The 24,810-nt window shown below is 50.9% G+C and overlaps 1 protein-coding gene across 1 annotated transcript; it reads left to right on the top strand.

Annotated features, from left to right (window-relative positions):
* Positions 1-7,637: 7,637 nt before the first annotated feature.
* Positions 7,638-20,064, top strand: Dnal4 (dynein axonemal light chain 4). The gene is made up of 4 exons (XM_028789968.1): positions 7,638-7,746; positions 16,438-16,642; positions 17,934-18,017; positions 19,011-20,064. The coding sequence occupies exons 2-4, from the start codon at positions 16,574-16,576 to the stop codon at positions 19,173-19,175; spliced, it is 318 nt and encodes a 105-aa protein (XP_028645801.1). The 5' UTR covers positions 7,638-7,746; positions 16,438-16,573; the 3' UTR covers positions 19,176-20,064.
* Positions 20,065-24,810: the final 4,746 nt, after the last annotated feature.

The following is a 24,810-nucleotide window of genomic DNA, read 5'->3' as shown; positions in this document are numbered from 1 at the left end:
CTTTTTCCACTGCTATGTATACACCCTACTTAGTGCAGACTAGGTGCTTACTGAACACAGTTTCTGGATAATAGTGACTGAAATCTACCGAGTGCTTACTACGAGCCAGGCTCTCACCGTTCTCAGTAGTTGGCCCATAGTAGCTGAACAGCTCAGCAAGGGAAGTAACAGGAGAGAACTGAGACCCAGGAAAAGGCTTTGCCAGGATCAGGAAGTGATAGCACCCAGGTATTTATGCAGCCCGGATTCCAGAAGGAACACACTGCTTTAGCCTTGGCCACTGAAATTAACCACCTGAGCTGATCCACTTAAGAGAGAAAGTGTTTCCTTTTACCTCATGCAAATTTTAGTCCATGGATAGGCTCCACTGTTTGTTTTGTCTTCTGTCTGTCTGTCTGTCTGTCTATTCATTCATTTATTGCATCCTAACCAGTTTCCCTCCTTTCTCTCCTCCTGGTTCCTCCCCCCACCTTCCCCTTTCACTAACCCCACCCCCACCCCTCCTCCACTTCTCTTCAAAAGAGGGTGTGTTTTGAACCCAGAGCAACATACTACAGCAAGAGTTTGTGAGAAATAAAACCACTCACCTCATGGTTAGGAAGGAGGAAGAGGAGAAGGAAGAGGAGGAAGAGAGGGAGAAGGAGGACTTTGAGGGACATGTCATCCATGCCCTAAGGGCCTCCTACTAAGTTCCCACCAATCAAAAGTTTCAAGTCCTTCCAATAGTGCCAAGCTGGGGACCACACTTTAAATACTGGGGCCTTTGGGAGACATTCATCTGAACACAGGGACGATGCATGAGGGAGTGTGTGTGTGTAGGACTTAAGGAGCCTTTAGTCCCCTCAGGAACATCAAAATATGTCTCGAAGAAACAAAAGCTGAAGCGGGGGCTTCTTCTGCAGATTGACTGTCTCACTGAGAAAACCCAGAGACATCAAACACCCACACACACACACACCACCCAGTAAGGCACCGGGCTAGAGTTGGGGAACAAAGGTCCCAGAGAGAAGAGTATTTCAAAGGGATGAGCCTGGCCTCGGGGCTACAGCTTTCCTCCAGGGGCACCTGGACACTTAAAAGAGATGCCTCAGGCAAGCAGCAGGTTTGTATGTACAAGAGGACAAATAGGTGAGAGCATCTTGTTAGAAGTGAAGGTTCAGTGACTGGAGAGGTGGCCCAGTGGTTAAGAGCACCGATTGTGCTTTCAATGGTCCTGAGTTCAATTCCCAGCAACCACATGGTGGCCCACAGCCATCTGTAATGAGATCTGGTGCCCTCTGCTGGCCTGCAGGTGTACAAGCAGGCAGAACACTGTAGACATTATAAATAAATAAATCTTTAAAAAAAAAAAAGTGAAGGTTCAAGATGAGGTGCTCCAGAAGGGCTTTCAGGGGTCCGCACAAGTTGCACTCTTGAAGTACAGTGCATGGGAAATAGTCCCACAAAGTCTCAGTCTCTCATTCGTTAAATTAAAATACCAGCCACTTCAGGAACTCAAACAGGGAAGGCTTGCTCCGCCGGCTTCCTTACAGAACCCAGGATCACCAGCCGCCCAGGGATGGCCCCATCCACAATGGGCTGGGCCCTCTCCCATCAGTCACTAATTGAGAACATGCCTTACAGCTGGATCTCATGGAGGCATTTCCTCAACGGAGGCTCCTTCCTCTCTGATGACTCTAGCTTATGTCCGGTTGACACAAAACCAGCCAGGACCCACAAATTCACACATCTGCACACACATACTCACAGGAACAAATAAAATAAGGGGAGCCACTACCTCTATGCTAGTGACTCTGTCCTTTACATTTGCAGGATTTTGTTGTCGGGGGACACTGTTGAAGGGCAATAAGGGATTCTTCATTTTTTTTTTAAGATTTAGTTTTATTTTTTTATTTGCGGTGATTGGGGGTGTGGGGAGATGTACAGGAGCCCCTGGAGCTGAAGTTGTAGGCAGTTGTGAGCCAGCACGTGGGTGCTGGGAACTGAATTTGGTTCCCCTGGAAGAGCAGCAAGCGCTCTTCATCACTGTTCCATGCCTCCAGGGCCGTTCTCTGTTATTTATTTATCTCATGCATGTGAGTACACCGTCGCTGTCTTCAGACACACCAGAAGACGGCATCGGATCCCATTACAGAGGGTTGTGAGCCACCATGTGGTTGCTGGGAATTGAACTCAGGACCTGGGGAAGAGCAGTCAGTGCTCTTAACCACTGAACCATCTCTCCAGCCTCCTATATTATTTTTTTTACAACTGGTTGGAAAAGGAAAGGCCACAGCCTCCCCTGAGACCTGGAAGGAACACAGCACTAGGGATGCCTTAATTTTTTAACCCAGTGAGACTCATTTCCGACCTCCAGAACCAGCAGATGGTCAGGCTGTGCTCTTAAGTCACCGACCTTGGCATCGTTTGTTATAGAATCGGTAGAAGAGTAATATATAACTCATCCTGTGCATGAACAAAAGCCAGTCTCAAAAATTCCAGAAAATCATACTGAGAATGAAAGTAGATGTTAGTAACAAAAAGAGGGATTCATTACTAATGCTTGTGAATCATGTGATACACTTTATTTTATTTTATTGAATCAGGGTCTTACTTTGTAGCCACCTTTGCCTCCTAAGTACTAGAATCAAAGGCATCCAGCAACCAGCGGCTTGATACAATACACTTTTAAGTAACACACAGATGTATTTGTGTTGCTGTTGTTGAGACAAGCCCTCACTATGGAGCCAAGGCTGACCTTGCACACTAGATTCTTCTGCCTCAGCCTCCCAAATGCTGAGATTCCAGGTGTGAGCCACCACACCCAGTGAAGAAGTCATCTTTGATCAGGCAACTTGTTTAGTTGAACTGAATGATAATGAAAACAGACAACACTAACACATGTGTCTTCGTTAACAGCCCTATCACTGTGCTGAAAGGATACAGCCACATGGGGGAAGAAGGGTTTATTTTGCTACTGTATCTTGGGTCACAGTCCATTGAGGGAAGCCAAAGCAGGAACTCAAACAGGACAGAAACCTAGAGGCAGGAGCTGATGCAGAGGCCATGGAGGAGTGCTGCTTACTGGCTTGCTCCCCATGGCTTGCTCAGCCTGTTTTCTTATAGAATCCAGGACCACCAGCCCAGGGATGGCTCCACAATGGGCTGAACCCTTCCCTGTCAATCATCAATTAAGAACATGCCCTTCAGGCTTGATGTTTTCACCACCGAGGTTCCCTCTGTCTCAGATGTTGAGATGAATCTACTGTGTCAGATTGATGTAAAACCAACCTGTAGCTGAGGCCCTGGTAAGAGGGAAGCTTGTTTGTTAAACACAAAGGTTGGGAAGGAGGAAGGACGGATAGTAAAATCTCCATCCCCAGGAGTTGGAAAAGGAAGAGCTAGCGGAAAACGGGAACAGGGTGGCATAAAGATAAGACAGTAGAAAATACTAACGTAGAAATGGAGCTGGAGGGGGGCTCAGTGGTTAAAAGCACTGGCTGCTCTTGGGGCCTTGGTTTGATTCCCACCATCTGTTAACTCCAGCTCCAGGGGATTTGATTCTGGAGTTTACAAGCACTGGACACGGATGTGGTACACTAATATGTGTGCAGGCAAAATACCTATACACATGAAAATTAACAAATTAATTTAAATAAATAAATCATTTTTGGAAGAAGAAAATAAAATGGAAAACAAAAACATTATTAATAGACTCAATACATTCAACAGTTGGTCTGAAGCAAGGTCTCATGGCTGGGCCTGTTGGCACATGGCTGTCATCTTACCACTTGGGAGGCTGAGCAGAAGGAGCAGCAGTTAAGAGGGTAGCCTGGGCTATAAACAATGAGATTTGACTTTTATAAAAAATGAAATGCAGACTCAGAATGGTTACATTTCAGTGCGGAGGGTATAAGAAAATAGAACTTCTTGTTTATCAGATTGGTTTAAAGCCAGCTCTGTTCTAGAAGAGGGGACAGGAAGGGACACCTGATTTTTGTTCCTCCTCCTCCTCCACAACTAAGCACACCTGTGTGTGATGTATTCCTCAATCCAGTGGCAGGCCTGAGAGCCGAGACACCTCCCTACCACTGTGCCTCTGGGTCAAGCATCAAGGGTCCTTAGAACACCTGGTCCCTGTTTAGGATCTCGGCCTGGAGCTCACAGGAGAGGGAATCTAGCCATGGGACAGACAGGAGGTTTCAGTAACACACAGAGAGAGGTGAGAACTCAAGGGACTTATGTTTACCTAGGATCCTCATCACAAGAATGTATAGGCTCATGTGACCAGAGCAAGAGAATAAAGAGCCAGGGGAGAACACAGGGGCCCGGGAGGAGAGAGCTCAGTGAGAAGCAGCCTTCAGCAGAGGAAGAGCCTGGAGGGTTGGGTTTCTCCTGCTTCGTACAGCTAGGGGCTTGAAGCAGGAGGAAGGTGAGCCCTGACCTCCAACCTGGGACATTCACATGATCTCTTGGTGCACTGTGGGCTAACAGGAAGGAGCTACTAAACAAGGGCCTTACGTTGGTTTGGGAAGGAGCAAGCTGACTGGAATGGAAGACTAGAGAAGGGCAGGGCTACAGATGGAAGCCTGGGGCGGAAGTAGTTTCTACAACAATTGCTCCAGCCTTAGTGCCGTGCTGGGACAGCCCTGTGAGAAGACAGGACTGAGGACTAGCAGTCCAGTCACTGGCTGGGGTAGGCTAGGGTGGAGAAAGTCTGAAGATGACAGCTTGGGGTCTGATAGAGGCAACTAAGTAGCGAGTGCAGTCATTTACTCAGATGGGGAATGTGGGAAGACCAAGCTGGAGACACGCTACAAGGAAAAGCTTGTGGGCCACTCTGGTAGAGGCAGCCAGGATTCTGCTGGACATCTGGGCTGCCTTCGAGACAGAGGCCTATCCTGGGGAATACAAGATAAGAGCAATCAGGATCTAGCTCAGTGGTCCTCAACCTTCCTAATGCTGACACTTCAAGTTCCTCCTGCTGTTGAGACCCCCCAAGTATAACATTGTTTTCATTGCTACTTCATATCTGGAATTTTGCTACTGTTACAAATTTTGTTTTCCTATGGACTTAGGCGATCCCTGTAAAAGGGTGGTACAACCTCCAAAGGGGTCACGACCCACAGGTTGAGAACTGCTGATGTAAAAGGACAAGGGTAAAGGGAGCTGTGGGCCTAAGAGCCCCTCCCCTTTTTTTTTTTTTTCTTCCAGTTTTTACAGTTGTAAAACAGCATTTCTCAACAAGGCACACATCAAGAGCACTGCTTCCTGGAAGAAGGGGTCATTTCCAGGGTACCCACCTCCTACCTACAGTTCCAGTAAGTACTAGAACCCCACTGGATGAGAAAGCAAGCAAACAGAGAGGAGGTATTATTGTTCTTGTCAGTCTGACAAGGTATCTGACAGAAGCAATTTAAGCAAAGATAATGTAGCCAGGCATTGTGGCAGATCCTTTAATCCCAGCACTTAGGAGGCAGATGGATCATTGAGCTCCAGACCAGCCTGGTCTAAGATTCGGAACAGTCAGGGATACACAGAAAAGCCCTGTCCAAAAAAAAAAAAAAAAAAAGTTTCTTCTGGTTCATAATCCAGAAGTATTTCCATTATAATAGGGAGGGGAAGCATGTCTACCAGGACATGGCACCTGTGTCTTGGTGGCTCTGGTAGCCAAGAGGAAGGCAGGAAGCAGGGCAGGACAAGGCATGGCTGTAACCTTCAAGGCCTGCTCCCCAGCTGCCTCCCAGCTAGGTCTGATGTCCCAAAGGTTCTACAACCTGCCCCAACAGTGTTACCAGCTGGAGAGCAAATGTGCAAACCACAAGCCCGTGGGTGACATTTCATATCCAAATCAGAACCACTTGCCAGAAAAAGACATTCACGTTAAGGAGCAAAGCAAGAGCCAAAGATGGGAGCCAAAAATGAATTAGAAATCTGAGGGACACAAGAGAGTGAGGTGCCCTGTGACCCAGTGGCTCTTCCTGTTAATGGGCATAAGGCAGCCTGTAAAACCCCCCCGCACTCCCCCATTCCCTTGCAGGAGATCCCGGAGTCTGCACTGCAAAAGAGACCTGTAGGTACTCCTTCTGTGATGGAGAACTATGTAAAGGTTTGTGCAGTTGGTGCTGCCAGCAGGGAAGCTGGATTCCTGTGAAATACAGACTAAGAAGGTCTATCAATCGCTGCTGCTTCTCAGAAGGTCACTGGTAACCATGAGAGAGGGAATTTCAGAGACATCGTGGGAGTGGAAGCCAGATTGCCGTGGGCGGAAGAATGAATGGGAGGCGAGAAAGAGAAGATGGCAAACAAGGACCCCTTCGAGGAGTCGTTTGTGTAAGCGACAGAAGCGAGAGCATCATCCCCCTCAAAGGCTGCCCTCCGTCTCCTGGAGAAAGTTGGAAAAGAGAATTAAGGGAATTTGGAGGCTGAGTAAGACAGACAGTCCAGAACTTTCCAGGGAGGCAAGCTAGGAGCTGGCATGTGCTAAGCTGAATTCATGCTGCCAAGTCTCACACCAAGCCCAGGGTGTGTCCTTGGTCTGCACAGGGCTAGGATTAATTCAGTGTCCCAGATCACACCTTGTTATCACCATCCCTGAAGCTTTCCAGCAACTACTGTGCTCTATTCTCACCTCCCACCAGGGGGCATGGGTCTCAAACCTCTCCTACTGCCCTGCTTCCTTCTCTCCCTTCACCTTTACACTACATTGACCCTGCACCCAGGCCTCCTGGAGCTACCTCCGATCCACTGTTGCGCTGTTTCCCAGGCAACTTGCTGTCCCACTTACATTAGCCTTCTGGTCATCTTGGGCTCTGCCCACCTCGGTGTCACACTTAAAAGAGCCAGTACTCCGGCAGTGTCTGCTATAGAAGCATGTGGAATAGATGATTCTCTTTCCATTTCTTCTCGTGGCTCTCTACCTGCTGGGCTGTGCTTTCCTCAGAATTACCAGCTAGTGGAGCTTCATCAATTGAGTACATGTTAAGCATAGAGTAAATGTTTAAATTATGGGGTATTCCACTGACTCTCTGATCCACTCTTCCTCTTTACCTTCCCCTCAGTAAGCTGCTCTAACATTCTCTGGTCATTTCTTTCCAAGAATCAGAAGCAGGTTCCACACAGCTGCATCTGATGATACAGGTGTCTCCCAGTCCCTAGGGCAAGGCGACTCTGGAGGGTTTGCACAAGGGAAAGATCTGCGTTCCTTCTCCGAGGTTATTCCTTGATTCTTTCCTTCCGTCTCTCTAGTTTTATACATTGGTTCAGACAGGATCACGGTTGCTGTTGTCAGTAAGTACTGTGTTGAGAATCAATGAGACAGTCATTTTAAAGGACTAAAACACTACATAAATTATGGTTGTTATCAGACTCTTGCGGTCCTTGTAAAATAGCAGATCAGCGTCACGACACCAGCAAACTGCATCTGTCATTTTCGATGTCGAAAACTCCCAGGGCATTAGAGCTTTACGAAGTTTGTTCCTCTACAAAAACTACTTCTGTCTGTCGGCAGCTGCTCCGGCAGGCTTTAAGACGACTATGAGCGAAGCCCCACCTCCTCGATCTTTAAGCCACGCCCCTCGCGTAAGCTCCGGCCTCCTAGGGAATTAATTGGCACTTCTCTACACCAATAATAAGTGAAATTGCTGTCAACGTCCGGTGACGGGAGGGGACTTCCGTGATGGTTGCTAAGACACTCTTGCTCGCTCCTTGACAACCCTGGCGAGGGTGCGCTGGCCGCGGCCTCGGCTCCGGCCCCCGCGGGAGCAGGTGAGGCCGCAGAGTGCGGCGGGCAGCGCGGCGGGGAGGGCTGGCCCTGAGGGAGAGCGGGAGGACGCGCGGGGCGGACAAGGCCTGGCCCAACGCGAGGCCCCACCTAGGTCCCCAGCCCGCGGTTCCCGGCCCAGTACCTCCCCTTGTCCCACTTAAGGGACCGCGGAGCTCGGCAGGGACATTGCGTACCACCACCACTCTGCAGGCCGCTCCTCCTCACTCATCTTGGGTCCTGTTTAGTCCCATGCCCTCGCATCCTCCCTGTTCTGACTCCCGCAGCACTTTGTCCCCGCACCATCTTGCTGCTGGCTGGTGGTCTAAATCGCCTGGTCCCAGACCACTTGGTTTGGAGATTTGGCGACACTCTGGGAATCTAAGATGACTCCTATTGCCCGACGGGGGGTACTCAACTCAGTCTTCCCATCTATAAAGTCGAAATTGGGTTTGAATGGTCGCAAAGGCCTTTTGGACTCTGACGTCCTAGGATGATGTTCTTGGACTCAACTGTAAGCGCCCCTTAGGATGTGTTCTCCTAACCTTTTATGTAATGCAAAGAACTTGGCAGACCTAAGTTGGATTCCCATTTGTAAGAATGACTTGAGATCTCTCTGGACACCGGTCAGTGCATCTGTAAAACCAATAGTCTGAAGCTCATCTCCTTTGGCAATTGAAGTACAAAGGCCCCAGTCCAGTGTAGATTCTGTACTTGCTAACTTGCTTTTTTCTGTGCGTATGTGCGTTCCTGTGTGTGCAGTTTCGTGTGGAGGCCGGAAGTCAACATTTGGTGAATCACTTTCCACCTTATTGAGACAGGATCTCTCTCATTGATACCAGGAGCTCCCCATCGGGCTGCATGGCCCATGAGCTCCAAGGATGGATCCTTCCAGCTGCCTCCCCAATGCTGGGCTCACAGGCGTAGCCGCCACACCCAGCCTTTTACATGGGTGCTGGGAAGAAATCTCAAGTCTTCATGCTGGTGTAGCAAACACTTTATAAACTAATCCATTTCCTCCAATTTCTTCTTTTTGTCTGTTACTACCTCACGCTTTCCCTCCTGGGAGGAGCCCAGTACTTTCCTGTGAGGCACCCTCAGTTTCCCATCTGCAGATGAACCTCAGGCCTGCCCTCTGGCTCTGCTCTTCCCCTATACTTTGTAGCTAGGGAGTCTTGGGGTGGGGGAGTAAGGAAACAAAGAGCAGGTTGGTAGGAGAATGTGAGGATTGGATTCACAGCTTCCCTTTTCCAACCATCCATGATTCTGCCATCTTTTACTCCTGACTAAATGTCTCCATTTGTATTTTGCCAGCTGCTAGCATCAAGCTGGCCTGCCTCTCCCTGCCCATCTGTTCTGCCTGGTTTCTTCCATGCTCTGGTAGGTTCATTCCACTGAGGAAGTTGTCAGGTTACCTTGATTGTGCCTCCATGGGGCATCACACCCTTCCCATTCCTGAGACCATTTTGGTCTCTTAGGTCTGTTATCTGGGCTGTCGCTGTAGCTTCCTGTCTGCCATCCCTGTCAATCCAACTCCCCAGCCTCTGTGCTGCCAGCCACCCTGAAAGCTCCAGGAAAGGTTGTGCATGCTTACAGCCCAAGTGCTTGGTCATAGCAACAGTATCAGGAGTTCAAGGCCACCCTGTGTTATGTGAGAGCAAAAAGAAAATCTATGCTTTTATGCCTGGGTTTTAGGGCCCTCTATACTTCCACAACCCAACCCTGGCTTTTTTTTTTCTTCTCCCTTCTCAATTGTGTTCTGTCTCCTGGTCCTGGGAAGCCTTGAACTTTCAACCACTGCATTGCTCCTCTTGTCTGGAGACTCTTCCCATGCCCACATGTCAGGGAGCCTTTCTGCCACGGACCACAACTCCTAGGTCAGTTTTCGTGTATGCTGGAAACTCTATGATGGAAGTGCTGCCTCTTGCTTACTTATAGTGAAGTTGTTGAAAGCGTAGTCTTGAAGTCGTGTACACTTTGAGTGGGCTCTGGCCCTCCGTGTCTCAGCTGGATGGAAAGGCATTTTGCTTTGCTCAGGCTGTGTGCTCATCAGTAGTAGCATGGGGACAGTAAATAGTGCCCGTCTGACAGCTTTTGGGGGGTGATGAATTTTTGAGAGCCTGTGTGTAGAATCCCTCTCCTGGACTCTGGCTGAACATCAGTGTTAAGTAAATATATGTCTTTAAAACTTGTGTGTGCGCATACATGGTCCATATGTGGGAGCGTCTGCGCACATGTTTGTACATGCATATCATATGGAGGTCAGAGACACATGGCTGGTATCCTCAGTCACTCGCCACCTTTGGCTTTGTTAGACAGGGTCTCCCTTCAGACCTGTAACTCACTAATTGACTCTACTGGCTGGCCAACAAGCCCCAGGGTCCTCCTGTCCCTGCGTACCCAGCTCTAGGATTACAGGCACATAGCACAGCACCCAAACACCTCTGGGTGTGTGCACTCATATGAGAGAAAGAGGGGGTGCAAGCATGCACATACTTCCCCAGTGTGCACATAGAGATCAAAGGAGAACTTTCTGGAGCTGGGTCTCTCCTTTCACATGGGTTCTGGGTTGAAGTCAGGTGTCTGACTTACATAGCAAGCACTTTTAGCATAGAGCCATCCTTCCAGCCCTGCACCCAGCTGTTGGAGTGGATGCTGGGAACCTGAACGAAAATCCTCATGGTTGTGCAGCAAGCCAAGCTGAGCCATCCCAGCTGAAGCGCCTACTTAGTATTATTGGATGGCTTTGAATGGCCCTCTCCCCTCCCAGGAGGCAGTTTAAATATACTCTAATTACATTTTGGATATCTTTTGGACTTCTGCCATGTGCCCACCACTGGAATACTCATTCTGGGACAGTAAACGCGCCCGCATCCTGAAGCTGTGGGGTATTGTCTGGACTCGGACACGTGGTAAGATTGTGATCACTTGTACGATGTGACTGCTGATTAGCAATTGTCAGCGGTTTCCTAGGAAATGAATCAGTGCTTCATGCAGTTCGATCCTGTAATAACGTCACCTTTAATTCCTTGCGTTCAAATCTGTTCTGCTGAGTGTGGAAGAAGTGGGGCGGGAGCCTGCGTAACCTGTGCCGTAAGCAGCTGCTCTCGTGCGGAGTCCACGGCTGCCATGGGTATGACTTTTTATTACACTTGTCTCCTACAGAAATGTTTGGGGACACATCCAAATTTGGGTATATCCGTGGGGGTGTATGGTGTGATTCACTGTCGTTTAGCACGAGGTGTTGGACAAAGAAAACGTTGAATCGCCTAGCTCAACGAGTCAACAGATGTTTCTCCTAATCCCACCTCTCATCCGCTTCCCTTCTCTTCCTCTTCCCTCCCCATGATCAAAGCAGAACCAAGTTATCCCTGGGCCTCAGTATGATTGATAAAAAGTAAAGACCTTTTAAAAGCAAGTGAGACAGCTTTTGTATGTGTAGAAAGATAACTTTTTTTAAGGATTGAAGTTACCCCCTCCTTACTGTCAACCTGTCTCTGGTTTACAGCAGATGATGGCGGGCTGGCCTCCCTATGGCTGCCTGCCTATGGCTGCCTCCTGAGCCTGCCTCCCTGTGCCTGCCTCCCTGTGCCTGCCTGCCTATGGCTGCCTATGGCTGCCCATGGCTGCCTATGCCTGCCCGTCTATGCCCGCCCGTCTATGCCTGCCCGCCTATGTCTGCCTGCCTGCCTTCCTTCCATCTTTCCTTCTTTTAACTTTTAAGAAAAGTTTTTTAAGACAAGGTCTCAAGCCAGGTGTTGGTGGCATGCACCTTTAATCCCAGCACTCTGGAGGCAGAGGCAGGTGGATCTCTGTAAGTTTGAGGGCAGCCTGGTCTATAAAACAAGTACCAGAACAGTCAGGGATACTCAGAGAAAGCCTGTCTTGGAAAAACCAAGCAGGGAAGGGTTGGGGGAAGATAAGGTCTTGGTCTAACTCCTTGTTTGGTCTGAAACCCACAATATAGGCCAGGCTGGCCTCTGAGTGCTGAGATTACAGGCCTGTGCCACCACACCCGGCTAGATGAGAGAAATCTGATGTTCTTACAGTCAGATTGGAGAGTGGCAGCCTGGCAGCCCTGGCTTTGCTCCTCACTCTGGCCTGACCTGGTAACCCAGGCCTTTGAGGATCCGATCATCACCTGACCTGACTGTCGGTGTCCCGGGACCCTTCTCACTTTATCAGCTTTGTTCTCATGTGTTTGTAGAGGCAGGGGGCAGACATGTCAGAAAAGGCAGTGATGTGATGACCGAGGTGCCAGGTGCATGTGCTGGGTGGACGTCCCCGGTGTGGGCATGTGGGAGGCCCGGAGAAGCCACAGTTTTACAAAGAGCTACTGTAGACTAGCTGTTGCTCAAGCATAATCTTAGTGACCACAATTTGCTTAAATCATGTATTGCTTTAATGTGCCAGATTCTCCTCATACTGTCAATGGTTAAATTAATGTTTTGCATAAGGAGAAAAACAACATCTCAGAAGTGACCTTTGATTGGCTGGCATGGTTGAAATGGCTTTCCCCTTTCCTTGGTCCTCCCTTAACTAGTCTTATAATTAATCTTCTTATGCTTGCCTATGATAGACCAGCCATGCAGGCAAGGCGTTCAACCTTGTGCAGCCAAATTCAGTCCTTAAAACATTAAAAAGGGGGAGATCCGGGAGCCACAGAGGTCCTTGTGGTCACATAAGCACACAGGGAGCCTGGAATATTAAACACACAGGCTACTTCTTCAGAGGAAGGAATGCATAACCTGATATCCTGCCCAGAAGGCTGGAAACAGACATGGCTAATAGCCTGGGGACTGTTGTGCTGTGTGACTGAAATCACACTGGCTTTTCCCTAAGACCCTAATCATGAGTGTGACAATCTACAGAGCCATCTTTATGGAAAATGTACATCTTTATGGAAATGTACATTACAAAGAGTCGCTGCAGGCATGCCTCAAGCTTTATTGTGTGTGTGGGATTGAGTTAATTACCACCAAGAAAATTTTCACCTAACTGTGCTGTTGTTAAATATGCCTAAAATAAACTACTCTAGGTCAAACTCTAGAAGTTTGAACCAACACCAGCTACTTAGTCATACTGAACCCAACTACCTTCTTGCCTCTCATTCCTTACTCTGCTGACTGGGGGGGGGGGGCCTCAGAACACACCTGCTATGGATAGAGGTGGGGGCAGGCACAGAGAGGGGGCTGACCTGGAAGATGCCAAGACTGGAGTTGTTTCACTAAGTGAAGTCAGGAGGCTGATCTAGACTCGGATCCTGGCCCCACACATGTTGGCTGTGCTCTTTCCGGCTAGCTACCAAAGCTCTGTGAGCTCTGGATGGCGTATTCTCTCCTCCCTTAGGGGCCTGAGAGTTGGAGGCCAGTTCCCTGGGGAGCTCTGATGGTGTCAAGATGAAACAGCCTGTGTGAAGATGAAGTGGAATGTAGGCATGCCACTGCCTTCACCGGTCCAGCCAGGCTTCCCTGGTGGCCTCACGACCCTTCTCCTCCAGTGCTAAAGCAGTGGCTGGCCCGCAGTGGGAATGGGGCAAGTCACAGTGTGCTGGGCCAAATGCTTAATATCACTGGCTCCTGGGAAGAAAGATGGCAAAGGTCCCCTTCCTGCCACCCCAGCAACAGCTGCTGCTCCTTCCTGTGAGGTAGGGCCTGCTCAGTCCCCATATCCAGATGAGCATCTGCAGTGTCAGAGCAGATGTGAGTTCAGACCCACCCACTGAACCTGCCTTTGGAAACACTGTTTCCAAAACTACCTGACACGCTCTAAAAGCTCCCGTAGTCTCTTGGTTATGTAGTGGGCTATAAACCTAAAGACCAAGAATGTTCCAAGCATTAAGTGTTAGCACATATGCACGTGAACACACAACATGCATGCACACACAGTTGGCAGATACTTTTGGCTTTACTTTCCAGAGCCCATGTCCTCTTAAAGATCCTCCTCAAATACTCAGAAACACAGTAACAAATGGTGATTTAAGGTCAGTGTCACAGAGAACAGGGCCTTCCAAACAGGTGCACTGGCTGTGACAAGACCATGGGCAGCCCTGTGTCACCTCCTGGGTGAGGTTGCTTAGAACACTAAAGGAGTCCTGAGGGAAGCACGTGCCACCACGGGCCTGATGGCATGCCGTTGAACTTTTGGTCCCCTGACTGTGGCACTTACATTATTAAAGTGTGGTCTGGTCTGATGTAGCTTCTCTCAGGCATGCGCTCATTCACACGGGAGATTGATAAGGTTATTAAAACCCAAGCTGTGCTATTTTGGTAACATCCGTTCAGCAGGGTGTGCTAATCGTGGCTGAACTGGAGCTGCACCAGAATGATACAGGGTCATAAGAAGCTCTCTTCCCTTTCTTTGTGGAAGCTCGTCATCTCTAACGGTCTGTAAGTCTTACCCGTTTGGATTGCCAGAGCATCTGCAGTCATTAGGAGGAGCTGTGTGGTCGTGAGTCATGGGCCATAGCATGTTTGGTTGAATAATGTTGGCTGAGTTCTGGCTGGAAGACGGGTAGCCCTAGAGGGCCGAACAGCCAGCCCCACAGAACAGTGGGTGCTTCACGCCATTCACAGGAGGCTTGTGTCAGCCTGCCGAGAGGAGAGAGCCATCTCCAAGAAGAAACCTAGGCCTTGCTGCAGCCCCTTGTTCAGGCCTCCAAAGCCAAGGAGGTGGCAGAACTCCATTCTCTTACAGAACCGGCGTCTAGACCTCAATGTCCCATCGGTTTGTGGCTTATATATCTATTTTGCAGCGTTAGGGATCGAACTCAGGGCCTTTCCCCTGCTAAGCGAGTGCTTTGCTAGACCTGTAGTCCCTAGACATAAATGTTCTGACTTGGCATTCCACTCCATGCTGGTGCTCCTTAGAACTATCCTGGTGAAGAGTGGGCTCTGGTAGCACCCCTGAAGTCCTGTGAGCCTCCATAGATTCTCTTTGAGGCTACAGACATGATGGTCTTTAAGGTGGTGTTCACTATGGGTGTTGTGTCTCCCTATGCCCCGCCCCATCTCCTGCCTGGCAGCCTTTCTTAGTTCTGAGGATGAATCAACTTGAGTTGAAGCACATAAGTGGAAGATGCTGAGCAGCTGCTCCCACACTTTAAGTCGTTCCCACTTGGGATTTGCAGAGGTAAACAAAGTGGAGAGCCTGGCACCCCCTGCCAGATGAGAGTGGCTCAGGAGCCAGGGAGGTGGCGTCACTAAAGCTGGGAGAGCAAGATGGCAGGCAGTCTTTAATGCTGGTGAGCAGAGACAAGCAGCCCACTGGGTTTTGTGGAACAAGAAACCTGACCAAAAAGTGCTCGGTGAGACTGTGCTTGGTAAACAGCCAGCTCGTATGTAGAGACAAACAAAACCTGCTAAAACCCAAGTTGTACAAATGCCCAGAGTTGGAAGATAAGGGGAGCCATCTGTCCCCTGGGAAGTCAGAAAACACCGTGTTGTGGAGTGGTGGAGTCCATGCCAAGCTTTGAGCCTTGCTGAGGGTATCCACCAATGGGGCAGCATCAGAGAGGTGTGAATTAAGAGTAGAGTGCAGCCTGGAGAGAGTCCCCAGGAATCGCAGTGCTCGACCAAATCAGTCACCCCAGAACCACAGGCTCTGGGAAGGAGGTGGAGCATTGAAATCACTGCCAGGTCATCTGAGCCACACTCATGGCCAAGTGTGCAGCAAGGACCCATGTGTGTACATGAAGTGAGGGAGCTGACCCAGGGCAAGGCTGTAGCCAGTGCTCCTCCTGAGCTGAGTGACCTCAGGCCAGAGGTGGCGGCTCTCCTGCTATGGTGGGTGGCCTCGTTTGTCCTCCGTGAGCTGCTGAGAACAGTTCATCATCGCAGTGGTTTGCACCCATGCACATCAGTACCTGTGAGAGAGGAAGCCCTTTGATTTCATCCTAGGATGATGAAGCAGCATCCTGGCTTCTCCAGGCCTGGAGCTCTTCGGGTCATTAGATGCCCAGGTGTACTGGGGAGGGGCTTGAGTCTAGAAAGGGTCTAGAAATCCTGTCTTGGAATGGGGTGGTGAGGGAAGGTCTAGAACTATCATTGAGTCCCCTGGAGGCCAAAGGAAGGGAACAGCCAGTGACTGAAACCCAGGTGCCTGCTCTTTGAGTTCCCTGTCATGGGTGTGGCCCCAGTCACTGATGAGAACTCCCTTGCTCCAGGCTGTGTTGCTGGTCATTGGCTGAACTGGTACCAGCACCTGGGTCTGCCAGCTCCTGGACCAGCTAGACTAGACAGGACCAAATAGCTCTGGGGAAAATAGGCAAGGACCAGCAAGGCACCTGGTGTGCCAAGAAGGCCACCACACAGCACTGTTCTATTCTGTAGAGCAGGGTCCTGCAGAAAGGACCCCTCACTTTGTGACAGGTCCCAATTGTCAGTAGTCACCTGTGCATTTGGCTTCCTTTGAACCAGACATGCTGTCATTGGTACTCAGAAACTGTCCTTGCTAATTGTTAGCTCTCAGCTCCATCCTGGGCCTGGCCCACAGTGAGTATCTGTCTTGACAATGACAGTGTGTTCTTGCAGCATCTCGGGTTGACTCACCCTCCGTCTGCAGATATGCTGGCCATTTGGGAGAGGAGGCAGAGGCGTTGAGATGGGGAGGTGTCAGATTGTCACTGAGACATTTCTAATTTGTGATGTGTGGTTTTGAAGCCAACTCTTCCCTCCTGCTTTTCCTGTTTTCTGCAGCACCCCTTGGGGAAAGACATTTTCTGCTCCCGCCAACTTGGCAAGGCCTGCTTCCCCAGCCTGTCGGGCGCTGTGACTGCTGGGCCCAGCACCTCCTAAAGCCCTCCTCTCCTCCTGAGGGCACGCTGGGAGGATCATGGGAGAGACTGAAGGGAAGAAAGAGGAGGCTGACTATAAACGGCTGCAGACCTTCCCCCTGGTCAGGGTAAGCCTGAGAAGGGAGGGAAGTGACCACCAGGCCCCACTGCCTGCAGGTGGGTGGAGCGTGCAGTGAGGAGAACAGGGCTCTGCTGGCTTCACCCCAAACATTAACAGTCACAGTGATTCATTCTTTCATCCATTCATTCAATCACCAGTTATGTTCAGGCTACCTGCTGTATGTCGAACGTGCTCTAGGCGCTGTGGAGATGGTAGGCAGCAAGGCAGATGATGGTCTGGTCTGAACGATGGCAGGCAATAGGTGCTATAAAGAAAAACTGAGCTGGTACAGAGGCCAGTGCCTGGAAGATGTCAGATCAAGGGCACTCATCTAGTTAGGTGGCCTGGCAAGGACTTGAGGAAGCATCTGTCCCTCAAAGAAGCAGCCAGCATAGGGGGCTGAGTGGGACAAGTTTGTCGTCACCAACACTGCTGATTTGAGGCCCCGAGGAGTGGCAGGTGTGAGGGTCAGAGCTATGGTGGGGTCAGCCTGTGCGGGCCTGGCTGGCAGCCACTTGAGAAACTCAGTGAGGAATGTGGTTTCTGTCCTGAGGTCCAAGGAGCGGTGAGGGGACAGATGTAGGGTGTCATGTTGTTAGAAAATCACTCGCTGATCTTAGGAGAGTGGATTCAGAAGAAAGCGTTAAGACCGCCATTGCCCAGTGACAGAGGTGCAGTAGCCAAGTCCTGTAGTGGAGGTGTGAGGCTGGCCCTGGCCGAGGTGCTCACTGACGGTGGGACCTGGATGTTAGGGGAAGAAAATCAAGAAATTGTCCAGAAATTTTAGACAACTGAGTGAAGTTCACCTGGGCAGTGGGACATGGGAGACCAGAGCCCAAGGAGGGGGTGACAATCCCCTCCCCCTGTAAGGTACGGCTGTGTGGAGAGGAAAGGCTTGGCTGAAGAGGAGAGGATAAAGACAGGCCCAGGCTTCCATCTGGAAGGAAGAGGAACCTGGCAAACTGCCTGAGAAAGAAGAGCCAAGGAGCAGAGGGAAGCGGGCCCAGGAGTGGCTAGGTCATCCCTGCTGGCTCTGAATGAGAGCCCACTTCCTCTGGTGGAGCTCCCTCCCACACATGTCCCTGGCAGAGAGGCATAGGCCCCAGAGCCTGTAGCGCGTTGCCATCATGCCTGTTCCGCCCCAGCTGTAAGCCCCAGCCAGGAACAAATCACTTGCCCAAGGCTGGGCCAGGGAAGCTGCCTAGTGTCCATGCCTTAAACTTAAAACTGAGAGGCTGGCCAGGAAGGCCAGGTCACGGCTAAGCCTCTCTCTGTTTGTCACCCTGCCCTGTCTCTAGCACTCGGACATGCCAGAGGAGATGCGAGTGGAGACCATGGAGCTTTGTGTCACAGCCTGTGAGAAATTCTCCAACAACAACGAGGTATTGGCGTCAGTGCAGGCGGCCCCTTGTGCCTCTGGTGACCCCATGTGTGATAGGGTGGCTCCTGTAGCCAGCTCCACAGTCCTGCTGGGACAAAGCTGGAGCCTTGTTTGGAGGTGGTCCCTATTCTGGAAGGCCAGTGAGAGAAGAGGGCGGTTCTAGCCAGGGTACCAAGGGCTACACCCAGCCCCTGAGGGAGGGAAACCAACAGGCTCTCCATACCATCTCTGCCCCAGACTCTTCGAGTGGGCTGTTGGCTAGGGCTTCTCCATCCCAGCCATGAGCAGAGGCTTGCCAGGCATTCATCCATGAATTCATCCATCCATTCAGAAAGAGTCCCAGCTCCACAACAGATATTGCTCTAGGTCCTGGGACTGTGGCCACGGGTCTCAGCACAGTAGTGCCACTCAGGCCGCTGTGAGAGAGGGTAGTGGCAGGCTGGGGGTTGGGTGGGGGTGCCTGTCTCCTGAGCTATTGAGGTGTGGAGACACAATGCTCAGTGTCTCCAAACCTCCTCATGCTGAAGGAAGCGTTCGGAAAGAGCCTGCAGGGGATGTGGAGTGCCACTGTGGACTGGGGTCCTTCTGAGGCCTGCCACCCCTGCTGGGAGCAAGCCGTTCTCAGGACATCCTGCACAGAGCCCCCCACTCTCTTATTTCCTCTGGTCTCCATGGCAGCCTTGGGCCCCTTTGCTCTGGCTCACAGCTGAGGGTGCTGGTGCTGGTCTGGATCCCAGAGTGACACAGCCAGCCCTCAGCCAGCCTTTCTCAAGCCACCATCTCTTCCAGCCTTCACCAGTTCCTTCCTGACAGGTGTCCAGGTGCTGTTCCCCTGCAGGAGGGAACTGTGTAGAAACATCTGTGGTGATCTTGCAGGCAGACTAAGGTCAGGCAGCAGCCTGTTTGTGCCTAGAGCTCAGGGCCACGCTTCTTCCTGGTGTAGGAGCTGGTGTGTGCCTGTCACTGCCCCTGACTGGCATCCTCTCTCTTCCAGAGTGCTGCAAAGATGATCAAGGAGACAATGGACAAGAAGTTCGGCTCCTCCTGGCATGTGGTGATTGGCGAGGGCTTTGGGTTTGAGATCACCCACGAGGTGAAGAACCTCCTGTACCTGTACTTCGGGGGGACCCTGGCTGTGTGTGTGTGGAAATGCTCCTGACCCCCATCCTTGCAGCTCTCCCGCCTGGCCTCTGGGCTGGGGGGCTGGCTCCCCAGGCTCCCCTAGACAGAGCCTGGTTCTTTCGAGGAGAGTAGAGTCCTTTCTTTTGTCCTTGTGTACCAGTTTCCTGAGCCACAATCAGAGTGTGAACTTGTTGACCTCCACTCCTAGGCTCTCTGTCCTCTCCCTCAGTGCTCTTCATGAGGGTGGGGTGCGGCAGGTGAGGGGGTGAGGCGTATAATTCTTCTCCTTGAAATGAACTGGCCCCACCTTCCATCCCAGCAGCCCTAAAGCCCTTCTGCCCCGAGGAATGCTGGGAAGTATCTACTGCCCTTGTTAGTGGCCATTTGGAGTCAGCCGAAGACAAGGCTCCTCTCATGAGACACAGGGCAAGTCTCTCCTTGTCATTGGAGAAGGAGCTCCCCCTCCCCTTCCCCAGCCTGACCCGGGGCTGAACAAACCACCACATCTTACTGGACCAGCAGTCCACAGCCCTGGCTGTGGCATGAGGGTCACACAGTCTTCCTGTCCCCTTCTCCCAGCCCGGGCCACATGAACCTTTCAGACCACCTCCACCAGAGCCGCTGCATGGCGGAGGGCTAGGGCCATGGTGTAGAGCGACTTCTCAAAGCGTTGCTGAGCTCCCGGTGAGACACCTGGGCCAGGAGTGATCTCACCGTGAGGCCCCGTTAGCAGGGAAACCTGGCCTGCCAGGGACTTCATCAGGGACCGCATGCGATTTGTACTTCTTACCTTGCTGGCTTTTCTAGATTCTTTTTGAGTGTGGGAAGAAGGGTTTTAGTAGAAGGGTGAATCATATTTTACACAGCGGTCTTATTTATATAAACGTCTTGGTTTTTACAATTAAAATGACCAAAAACTAAACTTAGTCTGTGGTGTATTGAACTTTACTGGAACAAGGTCTCCATTCTGCCCTACTCTGCCTGCGTGCCCAGTTATCAGATCCTCTAGACAATGATACAACAAGGGCCAGTGCCCCTGGGGAGGGGTGAGTGTGCTTGTGTGTGTGCATATGCACAGGGCACAGACCTGGACAAGTGTCACCACAGCCATCTGGGCAGATGTGAGCAATAGGAATTAGCTCTCCTGAACTGGGTGGGAGGCAGCTCCTTGGCCCTATTGGAGTGGCTGCCAGAGAGATGGACAGCCCTGTGCATGGGACTGGGAGGGGCAGCCAGGTGGGCGTGCTTCAGGAGGCGGTGAGGGGGCACCAGCCTGGAATAGCTGCGGCTGATCAACGCCTGCCTTGCATCTGTTCATCCCTTAATGTGCCGCAAGTGGGTGCTGGCAAATGAGGCTGGCTTAGCCAGCAGCCAAGGTGCAATGGTGGCTGGGATTCTGGGCCAAGGGCCCCGTATCTGGTCTCTCTGTTACGCTCTAGACCTCAGCAGCTTTGTCTGTAGAGTGGGTGTAACCCTTGCCCTCAGAGGTTGCTGGAGCATTTGCACAGTTGACACCCCAGTGATTTGCACTGGGCCACTACTGAGACACTTCCCCTGCCAGCTCACGCTGACTCACTTGGGAAGGATGAGGCTAATGTAGTGCCCAACCCACAAAGTATCACAGGGCCACAAGCCCATGTCACCATGGTCATTGCTGTCATTGCTGTCACTGCAGTGGCCCCCTCCTGCTCCCAGGGAGTGTGGTTGTGTGGCCACTGTCAGGCAGGTAGGTAGGTAGGTAGGTGCTTCCTCTTCCTCCCTCTCCGTTCCCCCTCATCCTCCCCCTTAACAGTATGTGAAACATAATTAGAGTTTGAGGGTGAAGTTAGAAAAAAATATTGTTATAGCTAGAAACTAAGTGCCCCTCTCCGTTTCCCCCACATAAAATCATAGTTTACAACTTAATGACACCTCTGATGGTTAGTGTTAGCTGTGGACATAACCTAGAATCACCTGGGAAGAGAGTCTCAGTGGGGGGTTGTCTACATGGGGACGACCTGTGGCATGTCTGTGGGAAGTTACCTTAACTAAGTTAATGGATGTGGGAAGCTCCGCCCACTGTGGGCGGCACCATTGCTAGGAAAGGGGTCCTGAATGTGGAAGAGTGGAAACACTGCCTGCTCTTGACTGACAGAGATATGAAGGGCTGCTTCAAGCTCACGGAGACCTCCCCACAGTGACGATAACCCAAAAGTCAGATCTAAAATAAACCCTTTCTCCCTAAAACTTTTCCGAGGATATTTTATTATGACAGCAAAAAGAAACCCGGATACAGCCTTAGTTTTTGTTCAGTACAAGGTGAGCATAGAAGCTATCATAACTATTTCTGCGAATATAGGGAGTATTTATTATAATTACCTCCATGGCTCAGCTGACGTGCCACACATGACTCCCAAAACTATAGTCTGGGGCAACTGAAAAGCCAAGGTCCCAAGTTGCAAAACCTCCTCTTAAAACATTCAGAGCAAGCAACCGGGAGATGGCTCAGGAAAGATTGCCACACAGCCATGAGGACCTGAGTCTGATCCCCAGAGTCCGTGGAAAAATCCAGGTGTGGCAGCATGCACCTGTGACCCCCCCCCAGGTGACGAGGCTGAGACAGGAGGATCCCTGGGTCTCTCTGGCCACCCAGTTTAGTTATATTAGCAAGTTTCAGGCCAATGAAGGACCCTGTCCCAAATAGTAAAGTGGAGGCAGGCTCAATGGCTGAGTGGGTGGAGTTGCCTGCTGTCAAACCTGATGACTGGAGCCCAATCTGTAGGACCCAAGTGCTGGTAAGAGACAATTGCCTCCTCTCTTGTGTTGTCCTCAGACCTCCATACAGACTCTGTGGCATGCACACACTCAGAATAAATAAGGAAAAATCTAATAAGGTGGAGATCCATTGAGGACACACACACACACACACACACACACACACACACTACAGGGTGCTCCTATAGTTAGTGCCCAGCCCTCTACCTTCACAGTGTAGCCAGTAAATGCTTCTTTCTAAAAAGAGAAAAGGCCTCCCAGGATGCCATAGTCAAGGTCATGTTCGCTTCTCAGTCAGGTACCTCAGTCTGCGCCAGCACAAGAACAATTACTATACTGAACGGAGCAGAGGTAGACCATTAAAAGATCCGTTTCTCCACGGCTGGAGTGATCATTGCAATCGGGTTTGTGTTTGCCTTCCTCCAAACACTCTGTACAGCATCAACAGCTAATCCAGTCCTCCAAGGACTGTGTCAGGTTAAGTGGATGCAGTGTACGAAGAGGAACAGATTCCATCAGCAGTCAGGATCTAAACCTTTATAGTCATAACTGTGTAAGGTGATCCAGTCGTGCCCACCGCCGGCTTTTCCAGAAGGGGACTACCTCTGCTCACACGTGTCTGGACCGCCCGGGTGTGTCATCCAGCTTTCTCAAAGACTCTTCACACAGCAGCTTACTCGGTGTGTGTGCACACACCCATTGTTCTCCCAGATAAGAGACATTTGCCCCAGGACGCTGTACAGCTAGGTCACGGGGGTCCTTTTAAAGATTTACTTTACTTTTAATTATGTGCACACGTGTGCATCTGCATGTGGACATGTGCATGTGCCAGCACAGGTGCACAGCAAAGTCCAGAAAGGGCATCATCTCCCCTGCAGCCAGAATCACGGTGGATGCTACAAAGCAAGCTTGGGTCCTCTGCAAGAGCAGCAAATGCTTTTAACTCAGAGCCATCTCCCTAACCCTTGTAAATGGCAAGAACAACAATGTCGCGATCCCTGTCCAACGTCCCAGTTTCACCTTTCAACACCAGCAGTCTTAGGACTCATGGATTTAGTATTGTCATCTTTATCTTCATCACTGCCAGATTTTCCTCAGCTTCTTTCAACCATTCATTATGTGTGTGTGTGTGTGTGTGTGTGTGTGTGTGTGTGTGTGTGCGCACACACACGCGCCTCTGTGTCTGTGGAGAAGAGAGCATGGGTATGTACACGCATGTGTATATGGGAAGGGTTAGGGTTGTGGCACTGTCTGAGTGTGTCACTCAGAGAACAATGTGCAGAAGTCAGTTCTGTCCGTTGACCATGGGAGTCCCAAGGACTCAGGTCAAGCTCAGTGGCAAGTGCCTTTACCCACTGAGCCACCCTGCTGGCCCTATTATTTGTTTTTGTTTGTCTCCTGTAGCCCAGTCTGGTTTTGAAGTCATCCTCCTGCCTCTACCTCCCAAGTGCTGTATGTGTGCCACTACACCCAGCCCTGGCAACCACTTCATCGATGTTTCTGTTTTGCCTCCCAAGTGCTGGGATTAAAGGTATGTGTCATCATCACATATCCTATGTCGATTTCTTAAAGGTTTGTTTTGGCCAGCTCACTGAGACTATATGGAGGGGTCCCTTTTCTTGACCCCAGGAGGTCTGCATTCTGAGGTCCATGCCAGCCATGGTCAGCCAGGACTTCCCCTCAGGGTGGCTGACAGCTGAAGAGATGGCATGACCACAAAGAGCACAGTCCTTGCTGGCCAGGGGGAACACTGAGGATGTCACTGGGCAGGAACGGAGTGTGGGGCTCAGGGAAGCACAGTCACTGCCTAGGAGAGGATGGAGGAATGCTGGGAGGCTCCCTGTAGCGGTTGCACCCAACTGGGCCTTAGCATTTTCTGGGGGAAAGTCCTGCGTTTGACAGCCCCTGGCCTTCCTCCCTTGTGACAGCATGTAATCCTCAGCAAACCTTTGAGTCAAGAATTGCCCTCATCTACAAGGAGAGGAACTAAGGCACAGAGAGTGACTAGTTAGCTCAAGATCTAGCCAGGAAGCAGTTCCATGGAGGACCAGGCCTAGGCTGCCAGGCTGAGGGTCCTCCTGACACCTGCTCGTTCTCAGGGCTCCTTTACCTCTGTCCTCCTGAGGGGCTCCACATTCCAGGCGTGACCCTGGCTCACCTATTGCTTAGCTACCTCTGCCCTCGGAGAAGCCACATCCACCTGCACTGTGGCTCTCCACTGCCATCTGTGGTACAGGGAACACCTTGGTCCCCTCCTCCTGCACGCCCCCCACCCCCAGCATGATTCTGAGTCTTCAAGGGGAAATGGACAGCATTGTCACACACAGTTTGAAGCTGAGTGCCAGTACCCTGGCTGGAGGATCAGTGCCTGGTGCCAGCTATCTCAGAGAATGGCATCCTAGTGCCCTGTGGGTACCACAGAAGTAAGGCTCTCAGGAGAGTGGAGGACACCAAGGAACTGGCCTAAGAGGCAGAGGGCAAGGACTTGGTCACAGGCTCCATGGCAACCAAGGAGAGTGGACAGCTGGAGGGGTATAGCCTTTGAAGTTCATGGGGCCTACAGAGAATCTTCTAGTAAATATTTCATGTTGTCTTGGAAGTAGGCAGAGAAACCCCAAGAGCTTAACCAGCTTCCTGCTTCTCAGAGGCAAATCTTATAGCCAGGCAGGAAGTGTCTCCTCCCGTGGTGGCATTCTGGTCCAAAGCAGGATTGTCCTACCCCAGCAGGCAAGCCTGATGCACAGCAAGGCCCACTTCCTCAAGAGCCCTGGGGACACACAGAGGCTGGTGGTGGCTGGTTGGTGACTTGGGACCCTAGGTCTCTCCCCCAAGTTTGTAGGAGGATAGTTGGCGTAGGCCACAAACCACCCCCCTGTTCTATTTTTCCTTTGTTCTCCTCATCCTGTATTTAAAGCAAC

Source organism: Grammomys surdaster, unplaced genomic scaffold (genome assembly GCF_004785775.1).
Source record: "Grammomys surdaster isolate TR1022 unplaced genomic scaffold, NIH_TR_1.0 125852, whole genome shotgun sequence".
NCBI classification, from domain to species: Eukaryota; Metazoa; Chordata; class Mammalia; order Rodentia; family Muridae; genus Grammomys; species Grammomys surdaster.
The sequence above is the reverse complement of the archived record's forward strand: the minus strand, read 5'-3'. Positions and strand labels throughout refer to the sequence as shown.